This window comes from Bombus huntii, chromosome 8, assembly GCF_024542735.1.
Source record: "Bombus huntii isolate Logan2020A chromosome 8, iyBomHunt1.1, whole genome shotgun sequence".
Lineage (NCBI taxonomy): Eukaryota > Metazoa > Arthropoda > Insecta > Hymenoptera > Apidae > Bombus > Bombus huntii.
Genome location: NC_066245.1, coordinates 14,032,001 through 14,057,062, shown reverse-complemented (window position 1 = coordinate 14,057,062; position 25,062 = coordinate 14,032,001). Strand labels below are relative to the sequence as shown.

General features: G+C 35.6%; 2 protein-coding genes across 4 annotated transcripts in view; both read left to right on the top strand.

Annotated features, from left to right (window-relative positions):
• Nucleotides 1-129: 129 nt before the first annotated feature.
• LOC126868722 (zinc finger matrin-type protein 5) lies at nucleotides 130-1,274 on the top strand. Its single transcript, XM_050624516.1, has 4 exons — nucleotides 130-295; nucleotides 388-538; nucleotides 674-809; nucleotides 890-1,274. The coding sequence occupies exons 2-4, from the start codon at nucleotides 410-412 to the stop codon at nucleotides 1,126-1,128; spliced, it is 504 nt and encodes a 167-aa protein (XP_050480473.1). The 5' UTR covers nucleotides 130-295; nucleotides 388-409; the 3' UTR covers nucleotides 1,129-1,274.
• Nucleotides 1,275-1,383: 109 nt separating this feature from the next.
• The window catches only part of LOC126868682 (pleckstrin homology-like domain family B member 1), a 63,266-nt gene continuing 39,587 nt past the window's right edge, over nucleotides 1,384-25,062 (top strand). For 2 of the 3 annotated variants that reach the window (XM_050624428.1, XM_050624430.1), the window contains exon 1: nucleotides 1,384-1,817. The gene's annotated coding sequence lies outside the window, so the exon portion shown is untranslated. Of the gene's footprint in view, nucleotides 1,818-3,272; nucleotides 3,287-25,062 lie in introns of those variants that run through there. The other variant, XM_050624429.1, reaches the window with a different exon arrangement.

Genomic DNA, 25,062 nt, shown 5'->3' with positions numbered 1-25,062 from the left:
AGAATTAATAGAAATACACCTTTAAATAAATTAATCGTTTTGGATAGTTTAGTAACTCTTTTCTGTTCTCAGTTGATTATTCATATACTGATAATTTATACATGGAAAATGTGCACGATCGGGAATACAAAATAAATCTTTTCTTAAATAAAAACTAAAATTGAGCCAAGTTGATTGTCATGGTACATAGTCCTTGAATTATATACTTTCATAGCGAATGTCAGATGGCACTGTAGTTGCTATAAAGTTTGTTTACTTCGTTCCCGTAATACTTAGTTCGTAGCAGCTCGTAGTGGTAAGTACAAATTATTCTGTTGATATTATTAATATTATACAATGTAATACTTAAAGTTTTATACTATAATAAATAAAATATTTCTTATTTAGTTTCAGTAAAGTTTAACCACCAATGGGTAAAAGATATTATTGCGAGTATTGTGACAGATCCTTTAAGGATGACCCAGAAGCCAGAAAAAAACATCTTTCGAGTTTACAACATACAAAAAATCGCGCAGATCATTATAATATGTTCAAAGATAAATATCTAGTAATACTTTATCGATAAAATATTTAAAACATATGAAATTAAGTATAACTTGCTAATCATAACCTCAAAATTGTTACACATTCGTTACGATTATAAAAATAATTTTATTTATTTTTCTCTATAAATCCAGAAGCTATATTAAAAGAAGAAAGCGCAAAGATACCATGCAAATGGTATTTAAGTGGTGGTGATTGCGCATTTGGCCTTGGTTGCAGATATTCCCACTATACTCCTCCTATGATATGGGAACTTCAACGACTGGGTAATGATCATAATAATTCAAAGTAAATGTAAAAAGAATACTATACCGCATACTATATAACCATTATTTATTATTTATAGTTGCCATGAAATATCAATCAAAACTGAATGTGACGCTTGAAAATGGTTGGCCAAATACTGATGATATAATCAAAGAATATTTTGAGAATCCTACAAGTACAAGCGATGCAGATGATTTTATTTATCCTGTTTGGCCTAGACCGTTGGAATTACAGAATTATTCCATGTTGCCACCATCATTATGGCCTATCACACCAGAAAGCTTAGCAAATACCAAAACTTTCAAGGAATGGAGTTAAAAACATAAGAAGTATAGGATTCTTTCTTAAATTGAATTAAATTATAGTTTGATTGCAATCTCAACTTGATACATGTAAATAATTCAAAATGTACTTCTTTTTCAAAGGATCGGATATATCGTAAATAAATTGATATAAATACAAAATACCGGAAATTTCTGAAATGTCCTTAATTCAGAACTAGTAAAATAATACTTAAAAAAGGCAACAGTTAAATAGTATGTAGTAATTTTTCGACATTTTCCGATTAAACAGATGCACCATCTTACGAGGCAAGGATGAATCAGACTCGGTACTGCTTGACGTTTGCCGGTAACCTCCGTGACTACCATCTGTCCTCCATCATCCCCTCCGCCAATCACCAAGCAGAAAGGCGAGCACACAATGAACCTTGGAACACCGTCACGCAGTAACGAAGCACCCGTTGCTACGATAGTTTGGCATTTAAGTGTCGTGTTCGGCGCGCCGTCGTGTCGTTTCAATTTAAAAACGAATTCAGTGTATGTTCGTAGCTGAGGACTGTGTTGCGATTATGAGATTGACTCGATCACGTAACTCGTGTGAATTTACGCTGGTGTACCAATCAGAAAGTGTTTGAAACTTCTCAGTGCATCGGCACGGCGGGACGCCGGCCCTCGATTAACCGACTGGATTTTCGATCGTCGCTTCGGATCAACTCGATCGCACCGGTGAGTCTTCACCAATATCTCCTCTGCTCATTGTGCATGTTTTATCTGTAATCAAATCATATGGTTCTTATTCCATAAAAGATGTATATGTATAATAGGATTAAGCTTAAACGAAACACGTGATTTGGTTAACAGAGAAAACATTCATAGCTATGAGAGATCGTAACTTTTTACGACCATAAATAAAGGTAGATATAGTTGGAAGAAAGTGTTTAGGTATACGGAAAATATTACAAAGTGATAATTTTCAAACATCAATGATATGTAAGAAAAATGCTTATTGTTAGATTTGCGAGCGCATAAAATTATAAACAGACCCATACATCGTATGGTTTTAACAACGCGTGACTTCAATTTGACAAGTATGAAACGTCATTTGAATTCATACGATCTCTTTCTTCACGTACTTTCCCTCAGTTACCGAATTTAAATACAATAGATTGGCTTCGATTAGTTTGCGCAACCGGAACAATGTTATTGCCTCCAACAATATACTATCTATTTTGCTAGTTTTTCTTTATTTTCTATAGCGTGAAACTTTATAAGCTTTAAATCATATTATTTAATTAAGGAATCGTTTCGCTTTACGTAAAAGGAGGCACTGAATTAGTGCTCCAACATGAATCGTGTGAATTTAAGTATGCAATATATACGTTCTATATTATGCGTTGATAACTAAGGAAGCCATTTAACCAGTAAATGACATTTTATAATCTTAGTTGTAATTATAAATTACTATACTATTACGGTTATAAAAAATTAGCTAAATTGAAAAAGTGTCGCCATTATAGTAATTGGTTAAGAGATAATATTTATTTCACGATCATCACAGTACCATATTTTCTCGTTCGAGATTCGATACTCGTGCGCTGTTATAGCAACGGAAATCGGTTCGTACTTACGTATGATGATACCCTTTGATAATGTATGCATTATCATGGATACGATAACATACTGATTGTGAGTATCAAATTGATTTTACCCAAGCATTATTCCTGTTAATATAGTCATAAAATGACTCTTACAATTTCTACACCATATTATTACACACTTTTCAAGCATTACATGCAAACTTTGCTTCTCATAAACATATGAAAGAATAGATATATTCCAATGAATTTTCAGAATCTTAATTTACAAATAAGAAAGAAATTACAGCACCTAATAATAACTAATAATCTGTATAGTGTTTAATAGCAATAATTAAACATTAATGATAAATAACGCGATTACAAAATCTGAATGAACTTGATTGATATAGAGAAAGTGATTAGAAGATGGTCGGCACGGATTCACAGATATTACATCACTGATATCGTTTCCGCCATAACGTCCATGGAGTCTGGTAGTGTGACGATCGAGTGGCAACGACCTGCTCCTGTCCGCCATAGACAAGAAAGAGTGGAGCTACGTGTAGTCGCGTCACGATTCTTGCCGGAGGTCATGACCTTGTCGATATGGAAATAATGGTGCGTTTGGGATCGTCCCCGTGCCCGTGCCCGTGAGTCAGTTTCCCGATCGATTTCAGGCATGCATCAGCGTCCATTGTCGCGTTCCGCGCACACCACAATGGACTTGTCTATTTTCGAGCAGCTGCGCGGCCCTCTTTCGAACAATGCAGCCCAGAGTAAGCAACATGCATGCGCGGATCCGATCACTTTTCGATCATACTTTTCGTAAAATGGTGACCTACCGCTGGACACCCTACACTACGCTCACTATCCCGATCAATATTTCTAGTTTACATAGTCTGTTTTTAAACATATTATATATTATTATATATATATTATATTATATTACATATATATGTTATTGAATGTAATGCCGAGATTTTATCAAAATACGACTCGAATCGTCGAATCAGTGCGTTCATAATGTATGTATCTATATATATATGTAGTATGCCTTCATGGGTGATTTTGAGAGAATTAAAGATCTTATTGAGATTAAATTCCTACTTCATGATACTAATATGAAACGAAGAAGGCATTATGCCCCAAGTCATTAAATTGTATTATGTTAAATATAAAATAGGATAAGGTTATATTTTTAAATCAGAAGGAATAAAATTAAATATCAAATACTTTATATAGAAAAATCCTTTACCTTTTAAAATTAATTTCTTCTATGATATTAACTATTGGATTACCTCAGCTACCAGTAATATTCAGAAATTGTGCAATATTTAAATGACAATTCTAATCCATTCAAAATCAATCAGATCGTACAAGACTAATCGTATCTATTAGACGTAAAATACTATCTTAGATCAAAGCTGATTTCTCGCATGACATCCACGTTAAAACTAATTCCCCTTCGACACGCATTGGAATACACGTATCTAATCGACGATTAATCTTCGCAAGGACAATACGTACAACCAATCTTTACAATCTGCCGATAACACGCGATCAAACGATCATTTTCATTTTCATTCTCCTTCTCCGGCAGCAGCGAGAAGTTTCGAGGTTCGCAGATTTAATTCGACGCGAAGTATATCGTTCGGCCACGTCTAGGAGCACATGAACTGCTAAAAACGAGCCACTCGGCAATTTAACGTCATTTATTTCTATTGCCTTTATGCGGGCCTATTACGTCATGCGATTTCTCTCTGTCCTTTACCGCGTGGCAAGTTGTACCCGGTCGCATGTATCACGATCGTTTCGCAATTCTTCCACGAGAGTCAATCATCGGATAATTTTCCAAATTGCCAAACATTGTTATCGATGAACACCATGGTTGATCGTTTTGCACTTGTGTTGAACCAGGCGACACGTCATTGTTTTGTCCGATCCGATATAAGTCGATGTAAATTTATCGCAGTTGATAAACACCGATATTCATAGAAATATTTTTTCTTGGTAACTCGTTGTGTTTCTTCGAGCAGAATTCATAATTACACATACATCTACAGTATAAAACAAGATAAAACAAAATACGAGGAAGGATATTGGAGTATTATTCCTGTTTTGTATTTACCACCATTATGTAATGATTTACCGTACAAATCATTTATCATATCTAACTACTTAATGTAATTTACCACATGATACAGATTTGAATGTTTTTTAACATGTAAAAAATTAATACAGAATTAGACTTAGAAATTCCTAGACTTTAGGAAAGCATCTTAAAAATAAATTTTTATAAATAATGCGAAATTTGCGACAGTGAATAAAGATTCAGTAATAGATTTTTCAGGTTTTGTAACAAAGTTTTCATTGAAACGATTTTAGCAAGCGTATGTTTTCAAATGTCACTTGTTCATTTCAAGCACGCACGGATAATGCTCTTACATGACAAACGGTTAGCTGCAAAATTAACTAACAATGACATAGATACCATGTTCTGTGAAATTTTTTGGAAAATTTCAGACTCTCACAGAGGTCATTTTCTCGTTTAAAAATTGTTCTGTCACGTTATTCGTATGTCTTTCTTTTTTCAAATTCAAACAACATAAGATATTAGCTACTATTTTTAAAGATAAGAGTGCTACTTCCACAGATTTATATTGGTCAAAAGAATAAAAAAGTGAAAGTCTAGTAAAAGGAAAACAATAATAGATGGTACTAGTAAAAAGTGAAATTATATTTTTCCGCGCAGACATTTCAAAAATTCTAACCGGTTCTTTGGTAGAAGTGATCTGAGAAAGATATGTATTATGCGTGCTCTGAAAGAACTAATAAAATTCCCACACAGTTCTCCAGTTCTTTCTTTCGTGTTTAAATGGACAATCGTGGAATTTCGCAGCTTCCGTCATTTATAAATAATAGCATTAAATAGTAGCAATCTCGAAGGTTTCGTAAGTTTCAATATTTTTACTTTTATATTTCTTAAATGTGTTTTCTAAACAGTTCTAAAAGATTGTTTTCTTTTATAAATGTGCAGTATATTCCAGTTTTAGTGGGAATATTCATTTTTCACTGAATAAGATTCTTTATTAATATAAATTTATTCGCATAGAGAAATAAAATAAAAATACTTAATATCAGTTATTAGAATCACTTATCGTTTCAATTAATCAAATAGGTCCCATATATCGTAACTTATCCGAGTTGAAAGTAACGTCCAATGATTGATACGGTCACTGAGGATTCAATATGATTCTGCATTCTGAACACGTGTTTGCCTCTTTAAATAGCGTTTTGTGCAAGGGTCAGTCCGTTCAATTCAAGATTCGTTCTTTTTGTGCTGCTAAAAAACGATTACTTTGTCTGCAGAGTTTTTTAAATTCTTTAATAATTCCGAGACGGAGGTTTCGGCGCGCGTTGTGCGAATTAAAATCGATAAGGTCAGGCACAAAGCGCTCGTCATGATATCGAGGTGCGTATGATTGGTCAACAATAATTGACAACTTACATTTTGTGTTACTGTGTTGTACTTACTCGATTACATTATTTGCTCTTTCTTTCTTTCCGTATCTTTTGTAAAATCTTTGAGAAAAAGATTTTTTTTCATTCTATAATATTAGAGGTTTCAAATTGTCAAAAGAGTTGAGAGACGAGCCAGTATCCAGTCAGCTGGAAAATCTTATTCTTTCATAACTTCTTTCATAATTTTCGGTTTGTAGCAAGCTTGGGTCAATCTGACGCACCCGCGTTTTTTCTCTCCGCACACGAGATCTTCTGGCTGTGGTAAAATCTGTCAATAACCGTTAGCGTGCGGTTTCAGCTGTTTACCAAACAGGTTTGAATATGAGACGCACACCCTCGTTCCTCGAGTCGAATATGCACGTACGTATACATATTTATGCAGAAGGACCAACAATGTGGTCGATTCGCGTGATCTATAGATATGAGGAAAAATTCGTACGCGATTTAATGAGCCACCGTTTTACTATACTGTGATAATGCCGATAATAGTTGCATGAATTCTACGCAAAGCCAATAATTGCAATGTGCAAACGACATGGATGAGCTGGTTACCCATGACGTGCATGTACAATAAAAGGTCGACATGGTACCCATATAACAATATGGGTAATTATATATTTTTTCTGCAATTTCCTTTGATGTTTTGTAAAATATTCTGTTTCCTGTGTTGTTTTTGATATCATATTTTGATAAATCAAAATAGAAGATATGTTGTGTTATTAATACATATTACATATAGCTTGTTTATGTTACATTTGGACAGATATGACTCGATATTACGAAGCAAAAGCTTGGATAAGACTTGTTCATGATACAGAAACATTTCACGTTTCTTTATTACCATGATTCGATGGAGATTCTCTTTGGTAAACTAATCCTTTCGGTCGGTAGTGATTTACAGTTTCCTTATTTCAGTTCGAGATCCGAGTGTTTTGTGAAATGTACTTATTATTCACAATACTATAATATAAATAATATACTCCTAATAAGACCTACAATAATGTTATCGATGCTGAAAACTGGCGACGTTTGAAGGTGGAAAATTAGAAGGAGATGTAAACTAGATGGGTTCGATCGTTTTATTATTATTCCATTTTGTATTCGATATTACCTTGAAAACAAAATTTTATTTTATGCATAAAATCGATTATTCGCCATTGGACTCGTATAACGTCTAGCCGATCGAAATTGAAAACCACACGTTCATGGAAATCGCGCAACATTCGCCGAAGACAACAAACAACATACACTTTTATACCGCTATACTTATGACGTAAGCGTAAACGTACACCTTCGGTATGCCGTGAATTTCCGAGGAAAATCTTACCCGCGAGACCGTTACTTTAAAACGGTAACGTAGGATGTATCGTGTATCTGAAAGCGGATATAAATGGATTAACTGACTCATACTGAGTCATCGCACTGATTTTCGGGGAATTTACGAGCCACTGTATGCCGGAGAAAATAGGTCTAATGGGGATTCGTTCACGACACACTTCCGGTACACCAAGAAACGAATACGTATATTTCATAGCTTCGTATCAGCGTCGAAGCTATACCTGCTCCTAATGATCGTGACTAGCTATGCAGGGTTTTCCTTCTGGGTCGTGATCATGTTTTAGGAAATGATTTTTGTTAAGATCTTTTATTTCTATGCATTCAAGATCTTTCATTTCTGTGTATAGGATTACGCATTCGATAACAAATTTGAATTAACGCCATAACGACGGATACACTACGTATCATTTTAATTTTACAAAAAGGACACGTTAGATTCATTCGATATGTTTGTTTAAAGTTAATTTTGCGACCCTTTATAGCGAATTCTTTCAATTTTTTATAAACAAAAAACGATTTTGCCGAATGACAAAGTGTCGATAGGGAATTTCACACTCCACATTTTAATTGACAAGCAGGTCACAGCTTGAACAAGACAGCTTGAATAACCTTTAATCAACACTACGTAATAAGACAAGTTCCACACACGTGTTACGAACAGCTAGGCAATCTAAATTAAATAATCAATTTCCAGACTTCATAAACATCACCTAGTTCTTTACTTACCTAATATTTACTTTTCTTTCGCGCAAAACTGCTCAAAATAGAACTTTCTCTATGCCAACTCAATGTTCATTTTGCCATGTTTTACCTATCAATATTCGTTGTCGATCTTCCCGACCTTCAAAGATCAATATCCACGCAGAAAGTTGCCGCAGGCATTACAATTCAATCTTCGATCGATCGCTAGTCGCGACGATTCCTTTAATCTACTCAGATACGTTTTTATTTTATATCAGATTATTCGTTCCCACCACTTTTTCTTTCATTTTCATTCCGTTTCGATTAAACTTAACATTTTTATATGCAATATCATCTTTGCATGTTGTCAATTATTTTATTATAAGATGGAATCAATGTGAACCACAAAATCAACGTCAAATTCAAGTGATGTCTTCTTCTCGACTCGAAAAAGAATGTAACTAATACGCTTGCTTGGTCACCTTTGTTCTTTGATATGGAAGGTCATGCAAAATCTCGATAGTCTGGGCAAACGCATCGCGTATGAAATCCATATGGGTAAAGAGAGAGAATATAAATCGTAACGAGTACCTTTCATGCCTGAACGACCATAATGCACTAAATGATACGCTCGCGAGGTCTTTATGCTCAAGGTCGCTTTTACCGGCATTATTCGCCTTTTATGAAACGACATGAAAAAGAACTAGCCGCGGTGTGTGTAACAGGTTCCCTGTAATACACCGGCGCTCCTCGCGATGCGATGCATCGAATTGTAAGATTGTTCTCTGTTGCAGTCTTTTATACCTCGATTCAACGGGGTATCCAACGGCGTACCACGTTGCTTTATGATGGAAACGAAAATTAAGTGGTTGAAACGCGGCTGCGATCTTTGATGCTAATTACTTTGTGCGCTGAGTAAGGATCCCTTGGGATTGAAGTTTCTTGTCCTGTTGAGAATGCGTAATATGTGCTTTTATTTCCTTTGTGGAAGATAACTTGGGTGGTTCAAAGCTAATTATGCGTTCCAGAGAATCAAGATTTTTGTTTATTCGCTCAAAGATTTACGGATACGTATTTTAACCACAATAAAACGTGATATAACGATTCGGCTTTTTTAAATATTCAGATTAATTACATTTACAAAGATTAACGCTGGTTTCTGAATTCATTCTTCAATACATCAATTATGCTATTCTAATCATTTTCTTTTAAAATGTATTTCTAGTCACGTAAAACGATTTTTCCTAAGATCTCAATCGTTCACTGGCGGACTGTGGTTTTCGAAAAGTAAGGGCAGCAATTCACTAAAGGGTCCTGTGACACGTGGTCCCTACCTGACTGCATTCCCAGAAGACCTCCAAACGTTCTCTCAAGGCTATTCGACTTCCTACTTCCAGAATGTTACACAACTTTGAATTATTCATTCCAGAGTCTCTGGTAAACGATAACACTTTCATTGTCCGTCATGTCACCTGGACATAGAATAATTTGGCTTCGATTAGCATAAATCGGCCATAATATACTTATTACACTGTACAAGTAGCTCTTTACCACGTTTTATCTTGTGTGTTTGCATTATACTTCGGGAGGGGTTGAACGATTCTAACGTTATCAACGCATAAAATGAATATCTTACAAAGCTTTTCTTTTTTTAGCTTTACAATGGAAAAATTATAACACGTTATTGTAGAGTGTTTAAAACCTCTCGTCAAAGATACAAAAGTCGAAAAATCGAAGTTTATCGATTTATCAGATTGTAACATCTGAAGCGTCTTTTTAAAGGTCTCACGTTCACCTATATTATATATATAGTATCAAGAAGCATATCAGTTGCCTGTAGCGTAGCGTTAAAATAGTATTGAAAGTTTTCCGGTATTCTCTTTCTCTTTCTCTTTCTCTTTCTCTTTCTCTTTCTCTTTCTCCTTAATTGTAATTTAGACATTCCAAACTGTTTAAGCACATTAGAAAGTGTCTGATTCGCGCAGAGATAATTCTTATTACCTGTACTTCCATCAATCAATGATTCTGCTTCCGGCTCTATGAGTAGTTATCGAAACTTTTACTTATTTCAAGGACGCTCATACCTGCCAGGTAACAGTCCTTCCTTAGGTTCTGCTCTTTTTATCCATCGACTATGCTCACCTAAACTGGTTTGTTTTTATCATCAAATGCCTGTTTCGTTTCGTTCCGTTCTTTTTCTGCTTGAATTTTCAACAAAAATAGCCGTTCTTCACGCAGAAGAATTCCAAGTTGCATCCGTTGTCGTTGCTTTATGCGTTACATACACAATTTTCAATTACAATCTTATGTCTCGTTAGAGATTATTATTGTATCGCCTACGTGGGAAAAGTGTTATTAATACTAAAAAGTCTGTAGAAACTCTATCATTGTTTAAAGGTATTATGAAATTAAAAAATTAGAATTTTCATTAAATTCATTTCAATTTTACAACTCTCCCCTTACAGAATTACATACAGTAAATTAGTTGTTTAAGCACAGGACGAGATAATCCAGCCTAATTGTCGTTCACGATCTTTGGCGCAGTTTTTCCATGGTAAAAAGAGACGTAAAGCATAGATTCAATTTTATTAATCCAATTCAGGATACCGCTCGAATTCCGGGTAAGTTAAGGTAGGCCATGATTCGCATTGAATCGTAAGGACGAGATTCCCCGGCACTACTTTCTTCTTCTTATTCCAGAACTCGCAGTGCCGGATCTCTTCCTACCTCTTTTTTTGTAATACCGCGACGACGATGACGACGACCTATCACTCTCACCGTCTCAATACGAGATCCAGTTTCGCTGCTCGATCTCGTCTCGAGGAATATCAAGACGCCATTTACGGAAGGCGATACGCGTGCATTCAAATCTCTGGGATGGTGACGAATTCTCCATGCGTGTTATTTTATTCGAGCAAAAATCCCAAACAACCCCGTAACTTGGATTTCTATTTATCTATCATTCTGGTCGTTTTTACATATAGTTTTGTTTTTCTTTTTTCAAATTTTGCTTTGGAGCGAACAGATTTTAAATGAAACGACATGTTTGGATATTACCGCGAATAAGAGGCTACATTGTGTATATGTACTTTGTTCTCATTGTGAACAAAAATAGGTGGTTTTGTATAACAAAGAGACGAAAATTAGGATGATAACGGCTATTACTGAAATAATAAGGATGATTAGTCGTTACGCTTTACGAAGTAGCTTAAATGAGATTAATTAACGTTAAAATTTATTGATATCATCATGTACAATATTGAATATTGAACCATAAACTCGATTGAATTTGTTATCACAATGTTAGTTTTATGTCATGTTTAAGTTACAAAGCTAGAGTTCGCAAGAAAGTTTAATAGAAAATTAATATTAGATATTTAAAATAAATAGTTAAACCTAATCGTCAAACGAAATTTAAAAAATGTTTGCTAGATATAAATCGCGATATATTTCGTGAATAAAAGATACTAAGATATTAGATACTAAGAACCTAGAACTTGTTTTGAAAGCGACAACTTTATCACGACACGAAGTTGAAAGCGCATTGTGTGATTCACCACACATGGTGTATTGTTCTAGTCGCGTGGTTTTCAATTTTAGCAGCACTGTGATAGATAAAGTAGAAATATTCAAATCAATCGTGCTAGTTTCAACAGAGAGTCAGTGATAAACGTCGGTTATTAATCGCTATTTCCAAGAAAATTGCGTTTCGTATAGATCGATGATATTAAACCATTATTACGTAGAATTTTGATGCAAAAATGCCATAATTTTAAACAATTTAAATTTTCTGATAATACAATACACTTTGTCAAATATTTGTTTCGATGAATTTTCTAATTAATTACTTTGTAATAACCTTCATTTAAATTATGTTAATCACCATAATTATGTAGGAAATAATCTTCATAAAACGAATTATTATATAGTTGTAACAAAGACATTATTCGCCGAGTAATGTTTACATAACCGGCAATTATGATTTAAATTTCTAAAAATATTCAATAGGAAATTATCTCAGGTTATTTAATAGGAACGAAAGAATGGTCAAAGCAATGCTATACACATACGTCTCATATCGAGTATTATTTCTAGCGACTCATAAAGCTCACAATGAAAGTATCAGACTTAATGAAGCAAATATTTAATATTAGAGAGCATACAATAATTGGAGCACTACTATTGTTCGTCTTATAGCAGTCTTCGTTGTGAGTGTTCATAGATAAATTTCATAAGCTTCGGGATAGTATTTAAAAATCTAGCTGTGCTCTTCGAAACGTATCGCTATTCGCACATTCTAATTGAATTTAAGCGATTGATCAGATTGTACTAGCAATAGATATTGTCAGAAATTTTTAAATGAAAAATTTATGAATGGATAAAAATCGTGATAGTGTATTTACGGCGCTGATATAAACCAAAAATAATCATCGATCTTTATCGTCAAAATTTTTACCTTTTATTATCGTGTATATGTTCGTATTATGGAATTATCAGAGTTAAATATACATTCTTCCAAAGGATTTATATAACCCTATTACGTATGTATATCGTTAGGTACTTAAGCTTGATTACAACAATAAAAAAGGAAACATTTATGAAGTATTTCAAACTTTAAATAGATTCCACTAGCTGTTATTTTATAATTATTTAACACAAGTAAATGTAGTCGTAAATGTAGCCATAAATGTAGTTTCTTTCTAATGTAATCGTAACATTATTTTTAGAAGATTATAGAAAGAGTAATGCATACACGGTTGAATAATTCAAAAAAAGATGTTTATACAACGTATTTTTCTTGAATTTTTACAATCTTGAGATACCTTTTCGTTCTAAAATACTTTCCTTAGATTTTCATTTTACGATTACGACGGTTACGACGCGTTTAAGAACACGAGAAATAAAATGAAATCGCCAAAGACAAAACACGTAGATACGTGCTAACTTTGCTCCCTGCACATTTAATTCCTATCATCGGCTTGGTTGGCAACGTCAATTTGCAGAGCGCTCGTCGACGTGCAAACAGAGAGAGACCTACTCGCTTTTATCATATCTTGTTTCCATGCGACAATAAATTTGCACCTCGTGCTAAAATCACGCAGCTATCTCCGTTTTTCATCCTCAAAGAGAATATTAAACGCGTTCAGCTTGAGATTCTTATTGTAACGTCAACGCACGCTTTCAAATATTTTCTCATGTTCGGGAAAACGCAAGAGAGATGACGCATCAAGTTGTTCGATATTTTTCTAACCAACAACGTGTCTACGTTAACGTATTTCTATTAAATTAAATTTCAACACATACAAATATATTTATATATTAACATTGAAAAGAATCGCACCCCAAATAAAAATGTCGAGTCCAATTTAACATACATTATTAATTAATATATTGCATACATAAAGCGTAAATAATGATTTAACTTAACGTAGCTGTATTTCTCGTAAATATATGTGCTTTACGTTCATGTATATTTAGTAGAGTGAAAACGAGTATAATATAAACTTTAATTTGCAGTACATTTCATTTAAAATGCGAGTAACGGACAATATGATTAGAAAGTAACGAGGAGAAATTACTATAGCAAGAATAAATTCTAATTTTTTGCTTTCTATCTCATTGAAGAACAATTCGCGTTCTTTCGACACCATTAGGTGCGTAATAAACCACCCCGATTACTAAGCAAATATGTCAATTTATTAATTGTTCAAGGAATGATATTATTGGGTATGTTCAATAAAGATCTGGACAGTTACCATTCATCGTTCTATTACACGAAATTCGTACGACTGAGGAATTGAGGTATCCCAAGGAACTCAGTCATAAGGAACGTCGGACTCTGAATTATTCATGCGACAGGACAGCAGTCGACAGGTTTTCCAAGTGAAAATCCGAAGGTGTGAGTCATCGGTGCATTCCGAATTTCCCAGTCGTGTTTTAAAGGAATTCCAAAGCTGTGTCATATAAAGGTGGGAGTGCGGATATATGACAATGCGTTTATTTAGATACATAGAACAGTTCCAGGACATCTTAGAAGAGAAAGTGCAATGACCTAAACTGAGAGATGATCTCACATGTTGCAGGGATGACCACCGCGAGAGCAAGTGTATATAGTTTCATTGGTGAACCACGTAACAATTCGCGGAAATGCAGCCGCTAAAGTTTGGTGATAATATATTACGGCAGTTATTACGTTGGTGAACTCTTGTTGTTTCTGTTGTACTCTGTGTGGTTAGGTAAAAGATTACATTTACCGTAGATTAATAGGAATTTCAAAGTAATACTCACAGTGGACAGCTAGCTTCTTTTAGCGATGCGTCATTGATGATACAATCGGAAAAGGAATAACTGAAAATATTTCTACTATATCTCGCAATTTTTTTTATTAAATAACATAGTTTGAGTAAAATTGGGATGTTATTGGCATGCGAATTTATGGTAGTACACTCTTATGTCAGTTTTACGTAAAACGGCAACGTCAGATAAAGTCGAAAAGCAAGTTTCAGCAAGTCGTTTCTACTAGAAAGTTAAGATGCTCGTTTGGTACGTTTACGAGCTCGTTAGGTGGATTCATCTGTTGATAAGACTTGTCCAAATACAGTTGGCTCGAACGACCTCCAAGGTCGCATTCCTCGGTGTCTTAACGTTTCTGATATTCCTTTCAGACATGGTCTATAGCGTGTTGTAAAAACCACATTATTTGTTGTTGCATCCGTTTGGTTTGCCAAAAAAATTTATAAAGTCTAATTAATATCTTTTGAATTTATTACACAGGCATACGTTAAGGAATTTTATCGGAAGATGAGCGAAAAATATTTTATTTTGCGCTTGAATTAGAACATAATTTCTATGCTCCCATTTTCCATAATACATGCGTAAGATTATACGTGTTATGAGAAGACTCGTGGTACGCAAAGGTACGCAAATATTTGCTTGCACGAGCACGATATCAACCCCTTCCAAACAAGCCGTAGAAACAATTCGCACGATTTGCACGCTAACGCGTGTCTCGGTTTTATCGCTGTGAGTGTCATATTATCCTATGGAATATTTCTCAAATACCGTTTTGAGTTTAAAAGATGGCTCTGGAAAAACGGATAGTGTCACTTGTTGTAATTCTTCGATTACGAAACTGAACAGTATGTAAATTGTTATGTAAATTTTGTACGCGTAGAGTTGTTTCGTGCATTCGTCGAATGTTCGTAGAATGTAAATACTACAAGATGGTTTTCAATTGAACACTTTCCTTTTCGCGCGAATCACGACGGATTAATTTGGGACATCGGACAGATTGGTAAACAATCTATGACTACAAAGAGAACAGAGGACAATCGCTAAAACTTTCGCCCACGTCTTTTCGTCACAAGCCGCTTATTAAATACCTACGTTGGTTGTTTTATCGGTTTCTCGAAGAGCATTCGCATGCGTATTCCAGTCTTTCATCGACGTTCGTCGAAATCAAACGAACTTTGACTTTTCTCGTCGTGATGAAAAAACAATTTTTAGAAAAATCGCTCCAAAACATTTATAGATATATGATTCAAGAATGTGTATAATGCAACGCTTTTATTCATCTTCGTGCATAAGTAAGTCCGTAAAGATCTGTTATCTTCAACTCCGTATTAGCGATTTATCGTTGCGCGACTTTCATTTTCAATAATCGTGATCGTTTCATCCGTGATCGGCGGAGGATTAATCGAACGGTAATTTCTTTGATTCCGATCACGGATGAAAAGTCACGACAATCGACGGAACGAAGCAAGACGATCACGTATAGATTAATAGATCGCTCGCGTAGGTATATACCGTCACACCAGGTTACCACGTAACACCGAGTCATTGGATATTCATTGAGTATCACGAAGGCCGATAATGATAATCCGTTGGAAGAATGTTGTGGTTGTGGACACCACAGTTATGCAAGACAACTAACCACATGACAATTTGTTCTCCGTTGGTCACCCGTTACTGTCAGTATCGGTGATATGTTCTTGGCATAAGATGATCACGGAAGCGACGGAGCTCCGTAAAAGTATGTCTACTGTTAGATTCAATGCTAGAAAAATAACATAGCCTATGCCTTTATGCTCTAAACTCAGGATGGCTGGAGCTGACTCGTGCATTTATTATCTCCGTATTCGATAATTTTGATCTGGTGTCTTTCGCACGACGCAGCGTGAACTTTACGGTCTGCTTTATTAATTATTCGTTTTATATCCGCGTAAAAGATGACGCATGAGGCCCAACACACACACACACACAGAGTAATATAGACCAAAGTTGCACATCAAAAATATACAATGTGCACGTAACTAACAGCGAAGCTCTAGTGCATCGTGCTCGCGGAAGTCGTGAGATCACGCACGCTGCGCAAGAATTTTATTTGAACTTCGAGAAGAGGAAAGTGGAAGACATTAAAATAGGAATGTGTATATGGCAAATTTTTAAAAAAGCTTGAAAGGGATGTACTTTTTCTGATAACAGTAAAAAATATGTGGTAATTATATTTTCGAAACTTTAATTAATAGATAATATACGGAGATAAAATATACGTGATTTGTTACTTCTAACGTTGAGAAATATGTATAAAGACGATAATTTCTACTTCTGGCGCACCTTTTATGTTAGGACCGATGCGATACATCTTCAATTTTAACTTATATCGTTAAATGAAATCAGTTATGTGTTGTGAAAAGCATCAAACAGGGGATATATAATGCATGGGATAAATATAGTTCGATTTTTACAACAGAAATATTACGAATCTTCTACTTCAAAATTATATGCGGAGATTTTAAGGCCTTGCTTATACAGAGTGCGGGCATACAAGTGACGACAAGGCGGAAGAAAGCAAGTCAAGCTTATAAACTTATATGAAATAAGCCATACAGCGACTGGGCGGCGACGCTGAGAAGCAGAGCGATAACCGATTTCTGTCGCACTGCTTTCGTTATTATATATGTTATTTTAAAAGATATCCAAGCGGCAAATACATAGATGGTAACAATAAATACGGAGAATTATTTTGATATCGAGCCTTTAATAACTGTGGTGCAATGTAGATCGATTTTATGGCAAGATAAACATAAAGATTATAGAATTATGTCTATGACAGGGAAAATATGGAAAGAAGAAAATAAGGGCGACATGATTTTGTCGCCCGTCTGTATGTTCATATGCAACTCAATGTTGCTGCCGCAGATGCCAATTTTATCGCTTTCCGTATAATCACGGCCTAAGACAAGCGTCGCTCCACGGCAAGATTCTCCATTTCGACGTCGTAAAATTTGAAACTCCCACTTTCCTTCCTCTTGTTCAGACAACTTATTTCATCACGAAGTAAAAGCTACAGCGTAGTGTCACCGACACAGTTATGAGAGCAGACAGTAAAAGCTAGTTCAATCTGCCGAAAGATTGTTAACATAGCTAGCCGGCAGAGCAAGAAGTATTTTCGAGGAAGTTTTCTTGTTACGAAACATTCTCTAACCCCTGCTCGTATTGATTCTGTTTGCTAAAATCTTTTAGTCTTACACAGAAAATGACCGCCAAAAATAATGTATTTTCTCAAAATTATCCCTCTTATAGAAAATTAACAAACGATTCGAAGTAATTATTACAAAAAATTTCAACCAAGAAAAAGTATAAAAAAATTCTCGATACTTTCTTTATCTATTATACACACATGTATCTGCTTGTACCGCTCCCCTTGAATTCACTTCTCGAACGATCAAATAAACTACTCTTAAATTGACCGATATCATCGATCAAGTTGTTGCTAGCGACACGTTGTTTTCCATCATTAAATTTTCCAAGAAAATATAGTCACAAGTTGATGTAACGTGTCTAATTGGCACAGTTTTTGATACGACTGATACACACCAGTCACTGGGTCAACGTTCGTTTCTTATTAGCGACAATTAACACTCGTACATAAAAACATTTATCTGTGACGTCACTATCATTATACGCGGAACAATCGTACGTACAGCAGTTTCTTCGACGAGACTGCACCAAAGATCGTCGGGTCGAAATTCGAGAAAATTAGTAATATCCACATTTCGCAATTATTCATAGTAATATTGGATAATCCATTTTGTAAGTAAATGTTACTTATGAAACGACCAATAATAGTCGAACATCATAGCTTGTTAGCCTATATAGCCATAATTTATACTTTATTCGCGTTCCTAATCTAGCATTCACATTTTCCTCCAATTTTTTGCAACTACTATATCCCATAATTAGCAGCCGCGTTATCGATAATTAATATCCATGTAACAAGGACACGAAGGAACTGAATTTCCGCAACGCGTTCTTCGCAGAAATTGACAGCGGAAAGGAAAGTAAATTTTTCGTTAAAAGATATTGCTGACCCAACGTGAAAGTCTCTAGTAAGAGATATTCGAACTATAGTCGAATGATATTAAATGATATACCAACGTGGAATAATGATCATAGTATGTTTTATGAGCGATTGATCCTGTAGGATATTGTGGCGAATTTTATCGATCAAAAGTTGAAAATTATCTGATTGCTCTTTTATATTTCCCAAGCAAATTCAAAGATTTTTCTAGGAATTCCTCGTACTTTAACAAAATTTCTTAAAATGGCAGGTTCCTCTATTTGATCAAAAATGACGATCTCGCTGCAAGACGAACGAAGACCTACGAATCAAGAAGCAATACAGTTTTTGAAATTTTACAGCTAGACTATTTAATTGTAATCCAAGGAGATGAAATGATGAAATACTAGGCAGAAAGATACGATCCGAATGACATTTCCTTCCGCGTGCGAGCAAAATGCGAGCTCATACGGGCTTTCGTATGGATAAATCAGCGTTAAAATGAAGTCAAGGCATTTAATTATTATCTGTAGAATAAACCGTTCTACCCCAAATATCGTTGAATTTGTTAAATCCAGCCTGATGACCGTTGCTACGACACCGTAGTTATTTGTACTTGGATTAAAGATCAAAATACTTTGTCAGTTATATTGTTTCTTCCTACGCAAATCGATCAATACAGAATGCGCTTAAACGTTTTACCTAAAATACAGCAACATCCACTAAAACGAAACAACGGTCTATTAACGCTCTTATTTCACAAGGAAAGTCTACCTCCTACATCACATCGTGACAATCAGTCACAACCCTTTTCTTTCACCGCATTCCTCGCATGCAGCTCCAAATTTAACTCCTCTGAAACACGTTTTCGTTCGACTCACTACCAGTCTCGGTAACGTCAAACACGTGAAATCATCGATCCCGAAGAAGAAATCCGTTGGCGATTCGAGTCGCGCGATTTACGCGAAATTACAGCAAACCGCGTCGTTAAGGCTCATTAGGTGGTAAAAAGTAAAAAGCGTCGGGCAGCGTGCGAATGCGTGCGACGCGTCGCAAGCGGAATATCTACACAGCGCAAAAACTGCAGGAACGCGGCCGTCCTTAAACCAAGCACGTTCGTGTCGCGATCCATCCGGTATTTCTGGTAATTTCTCCAGAACAATATAAAGGGCAGGCAAAAAGGCCCGGCGGCCACTTGCACCGTGCACGGTTCTGCCTCTCTGACAGATACGAGTTTATTTACAGAAACGATTTTACTGCGACGCACGACGACGAGACCGCGTCAGGTATAGGTCGCATGGCCGCCCGCGTCCGGTTCTCCGCATATAGAACATCCGCTCCGCGACGCAGCGCGCACACACGTGCTCCCACACAACAAGATGCGCTTTCATGCGCTCGTTGCTCACGCGCGCACGTTCTACCTACTTTCAATACGCTTGCCATATCGCAGCTATGACTTTTGCTCGGCGTGCTGCTAATACTGCTAGTATCGCCGCTCATGATTGAACTGCGGATGCTTAGACCCTTAATATATATCAACTTATACAAATAAGATATGAAATATGTTTACGAATGTATGTGTAATAAACGAATATGAATAAAGAGAGAGATAAGCTACAATTAACTTGTTAATTGCGAAGTTTATTTTCATAAATCTCTTATGGGTGCGCAGATAAAATCAAGCAATGCAAAGCAAATGCTCCTATTATAAATTTTACGAAAAAAGTAGAGCAAAACGTGGAAGAATTACATTTTTATTCGATAAAAACTTAACTCAATTCATTGTTGAAAAAACTTAATAATTTTGCAGAAATAATAAAATTCGTAAACAAGAAAAAGTAAAGAAAAAAATTTAAGAAATTCAGTTGATTTTAGTGTGATATTTTTCAAAGCAAGGTACCACACAAAGTGGCATTTCAGAGGTCGGGCACCAGTAGCATGACCCCTTACAGATTCCATTTTTTACATAGACGACGCATGTTCGAAGTGAATTTGCTTTTGATGGCATAGCTGGTATAAAATGCAAAACAATTCGAGGAACAGTCGATATGCGCATCAAAAAGAATAATCAATTAATCAAATTTTCTTTATAAAATACATAGTAGGTTTACTGGAATTATAAAGGGAGCATACCATTAAATATCATTTATATTACTTTGTATTAAAATTTTGAGTTTTTATAGTAAATTGTGATTTTTTATTTTATCACGGCTATATCACACATCAACCCCGCCGAAATGAAGTTTTGGTTTGACATGTATATTCGTCGAACGCAATTAACTGGTTAAGCCTGTTTAAACTATCTTCAAATTGCCATCCTGTTTTGTATTTCTCGAAAACCAAAATGACTTCAAACTATTGATTTAGATTCAGCGAAGGATGTGCTTACTCGTGGAAAGGTGTGTCGAGTGCAGAATTAAACGTGATTGTGATTTGGATTTTGAGAGTGTAGATTCTGGATGTGCACGAAGTCTACGTGTATTTGGGAAACATTCACATCACTTGACTCTACAATCTCGGGACAAAGTACGATATCTTTTTAAAAGCAATTTGAAATGTGGATAAAGTAAATAATTTACACGTATATCAACATTTTATTAATTATATTCACGCTTTACTCTTGCTTTTCAAATACTTACACCATGTTATACGTACATGTTTTATAGATTCTATAAATCTAATGTACATGCTTTTGTCGTAAAATTTTCGCTTATTACCACGTACATATATTTAAACGCAGACTGCATCATGGCAATCAAGCATGTAGCGTATGAAAGATTCGTCATATGTAATCAATTCTGCTGAATATGGCAACCACCTAATAAGGAATTCATTGGACGTTGTCATTGACGAAGCCGTTGCTATATCGAGATATTCCACCTTGATAGTACTCTCGATTACCTTTTCAGCAATTCGCGTAATAGAATATACAAAGACAGTCAAATGATGATTTTTATGAGAATTATTTTTAACATTCGTGACAGCGTTGGCTTTTTATACTCAATTTTTCTTATTTAAGAGTAATTCTTTACATCGTATACCACAGGTGAAATTACCTACTCTATAATTTAAGTTCCATTTTCACTTTATATGCCCTTTAATTCTAACATTATTTAAAATTAGTATAATTGTTGTTACAAGTCGTTCTTAATGAATTTCGTTTTGATATAGATCTGTTCTTCAGATTATTTTTTATCTTATTGTTAAGTATTCCCCTTTGTTTCATAATTCGATTAATGTACATAACACTTAACTAATCCTGTTGCTTTCATGTTAATTCTCCGTGGTTAATATTCATTTCGCCTGTAATTCATCTTCTATTAACAAAGAGGTTTTTTTTGGTTAATGATGATATCAAGTTCAAGTCCGAATTTCAACTTGAAAATATCAATCAATTCGGTAAGTAGGCATTGTTCGGTTAAAAACTACGGAAATAAATATATATTTCGTTTAACGTGTTTGCTGAGTGCATAGTACTGTCAACCAGTTCTCGAGGTCCCGAAAAATTTCAGACGCAATTCAAAAATATATTTATATGTCGGAAAGGTCATCGGGGTCTCCCTTTTGGAATATTGGAGAAATATCCTAATTCAGACTTTTACTATAGCTACACTTCAGTAATAGAACTAAGAAATAGTTGTGCTCAAGGTTTCTGGCTTGGGCTCGAAGTGACACAACGGATCACTGAACGTAGCCACGGGAGGGACTTGTACGTAACAGAGGTATGGAATAATTATATAGCCCTCCTTAAAAACAAAGATTGACCCGAGAGGTGGGGAGAGGACTATATAGGGGCAGTTCCACTTGGACATACATAGAGTCTATTCCGAGGAGTACTACTTGCACTTTGAGTGACATCAGGATCGTGTATCACATCACATTCGTCGTCCCATTGGCCGTGGATTCGTTATCGAACCTGAGGCCACCGTGATTCGTGTCTAATCACCGCGATTGCTCGATAACGTTGTAATACTTACGATTGTGATAATAAACATTACCGCTATTGTATGACAACCATGGCTAATCCTAGCGAAAGTTCCTTAAATGTCCCTAACCCTATTCTTGACGTCAACCCGACATTAGAAGTGAGATCAATGCACCGGTTATAACAGAAGAATATACGAAACCCAGAAGAAAACCGACCAGCCGCATCGTCGAAGGTGTCTTGTTTCAAGTGTCACGAGGAGGGTCATATCGCGCCTAATTGTCTGTTATTGCGGAAAAGAAACTATGATTCCAATAACTAGCGTCGAGTCGACTTCTGAGTAGTGGAAGCGCCAACTGGTAGATCAAGTCATCTGTGTGAGTTGTTTCCATTTTACTCCGATTCTGGAGCCGAGTGTTCACTAATTAAAGAATCCGTAACCTTGAGATTTTCTGGCAGAAGAACCACTGATATAGCAGTAATGTGCGGAACTTGTATTAAATGTACATCTCAAATTTTGTCCATTGCATTGATGGGTTTATATTGGAGATAATTTTTCATGTCCTTTAAAATATGATATCATGATTGGTTGTGAAATTTTAAATCAAGGTTTTGACGTAATATTACACAAAATATCCTCGCTATGTGTAAAACAAAAATAAGTAATGTCTGTAATAAATTCGCTGAAAACGAGATCGATATTAAGGAAGTTGACACTGATGTACATGGTAATGATAAAAGTCGATTAATTTCTCCTCTCGAAAAATTCAAAGATTCATTCGTTACGGGTTTTCTACTTACTCGCGTAAATACAGACCAGTTAGAAATATGATTAATCGATCCTAACATCGCCGTACGAGGAAGTCCTTATAGATTTAGCGAGGAAGAGCGAAGAATAGTACGTGAGAAAATAAGCGATTTAATTAAAGTAAAAATCATAAGGCCTTGTAATTCACCATTCGCGACCCCTATGTTACTCGTGAAGAAGAAAGACGGCCCAGATAGATTATGTGTAAATTTTCGAGAACTGAACGAAATGCGGCTCCGGATCAGTATCCTCTGCCTCTTATTGCGGATCGAGTCGCGAGATTGCAAAAGTGAGATACTTTATTGGTCTGGACATGACCAGCGGCTGTCACCAAATCCCTGTTCATCCTAATTCTACGGAGTACGCAACGTTTGTTACCCCGACGGATAATACGAGTGTGTAACGATGCCGTTTGGATTGAAAAATGTTCGTTTTTCAGAGGGACATTCTCAAGGTCTTGGACGACCTCGCTCATTCGTACGTTGTTGTCTATTTGAATGATGTTTTAATTATTGCCAACTCGATAGATCAAGCTCTAGAAAGATTGTACATCTCCTCTAAAATCTAAAAAGATCTAAATATCCTCGTAAATGCCGGATTTTCTTTTAATTTCTCTAAATGCTCTTTTCTAAAGACATCGGTGCTTTATATTGGATACGTAATTCATAACGGAGAAGTTCGCCCCAACCCGGGTAAAATACAAGCCTTGAGTTTTTTACCTGAAACAACGACCGTCACACAGCATAGGCAGTTCATAGATTTAGTTTCTTACTTCCGAAAATTCGTCTCTAAATTTTCACAGGTTATGAAACCTCTATATACGCATACTTCCTGGAACAAAAACATAACTTGGACAGATAAACACAAAAAGATGGGGCAAAAGATAATTTCCGTCCTGACTGGTGCTTTGGTGTTAACGATATTTGACCCTAATTATCCGATAGAATTACATACTAACGTTAGTTCGGATGGATATGGGGTTATTTTAATGCATATGATTGAAGGTAGAAATAGAGTAGTAGAATATTACAGTAAAAGAACTAGCCCCGCCGAATCTAGATATCATTCCTATGAACTAGAGACGTTAGCAGTTGTGAACGCCGTTAAACGTTAAACGTTTTCGCCACTGTTTACATGGACGAGAATTTCTTGTTGTTATTGATTGTAATTCCTTGAGGGCATCTAGTAATAAGGTGAATTTAAATGACAGGGGTTACAGTTGGTGGGCTTACTTACAAACTTTTAATTTTGACATTATGTATCGAGAAGGTAAACGAATGGAACAGGTAGATTTCTTTTCGCGGAATCCCAGAGACACAACAGGCAAGTTAAGTAGTAAGAGTGATTTGAAAGAATGTTATTGTTTCGGTCGATGCTTTTACTAAATTTGTATACCTGCATCATGCTCGTAAAATAGATTCCCTTAGTATTTTATTCGGCGGCCCCTACCGGATAATAGCGGATCAAGGAAGATCTTTACGGGTAAAGAATTCCAGGATTTCTGTCAAGGTAAACTTATTAGACTCCACTTAATAACAACCGGTGCTAGTGGAGTTAATGGGCAGGCAGAACGTATTATGGGTACGCTTAAAAATATATTTACAACAGTAGAAACGACCGGACGGTCATTGCAAGATGCGATTCGGGAAATACAATTGGCTTTGAATTGCACCTCCAACTGCGTTACTAAATCGAGCCCATTGGAACTACTAATCGGTAGAACAGCAAGACCATACGACTTGTCGCTACCCGATAGCATCGAGGAAAAAGAAATAGAC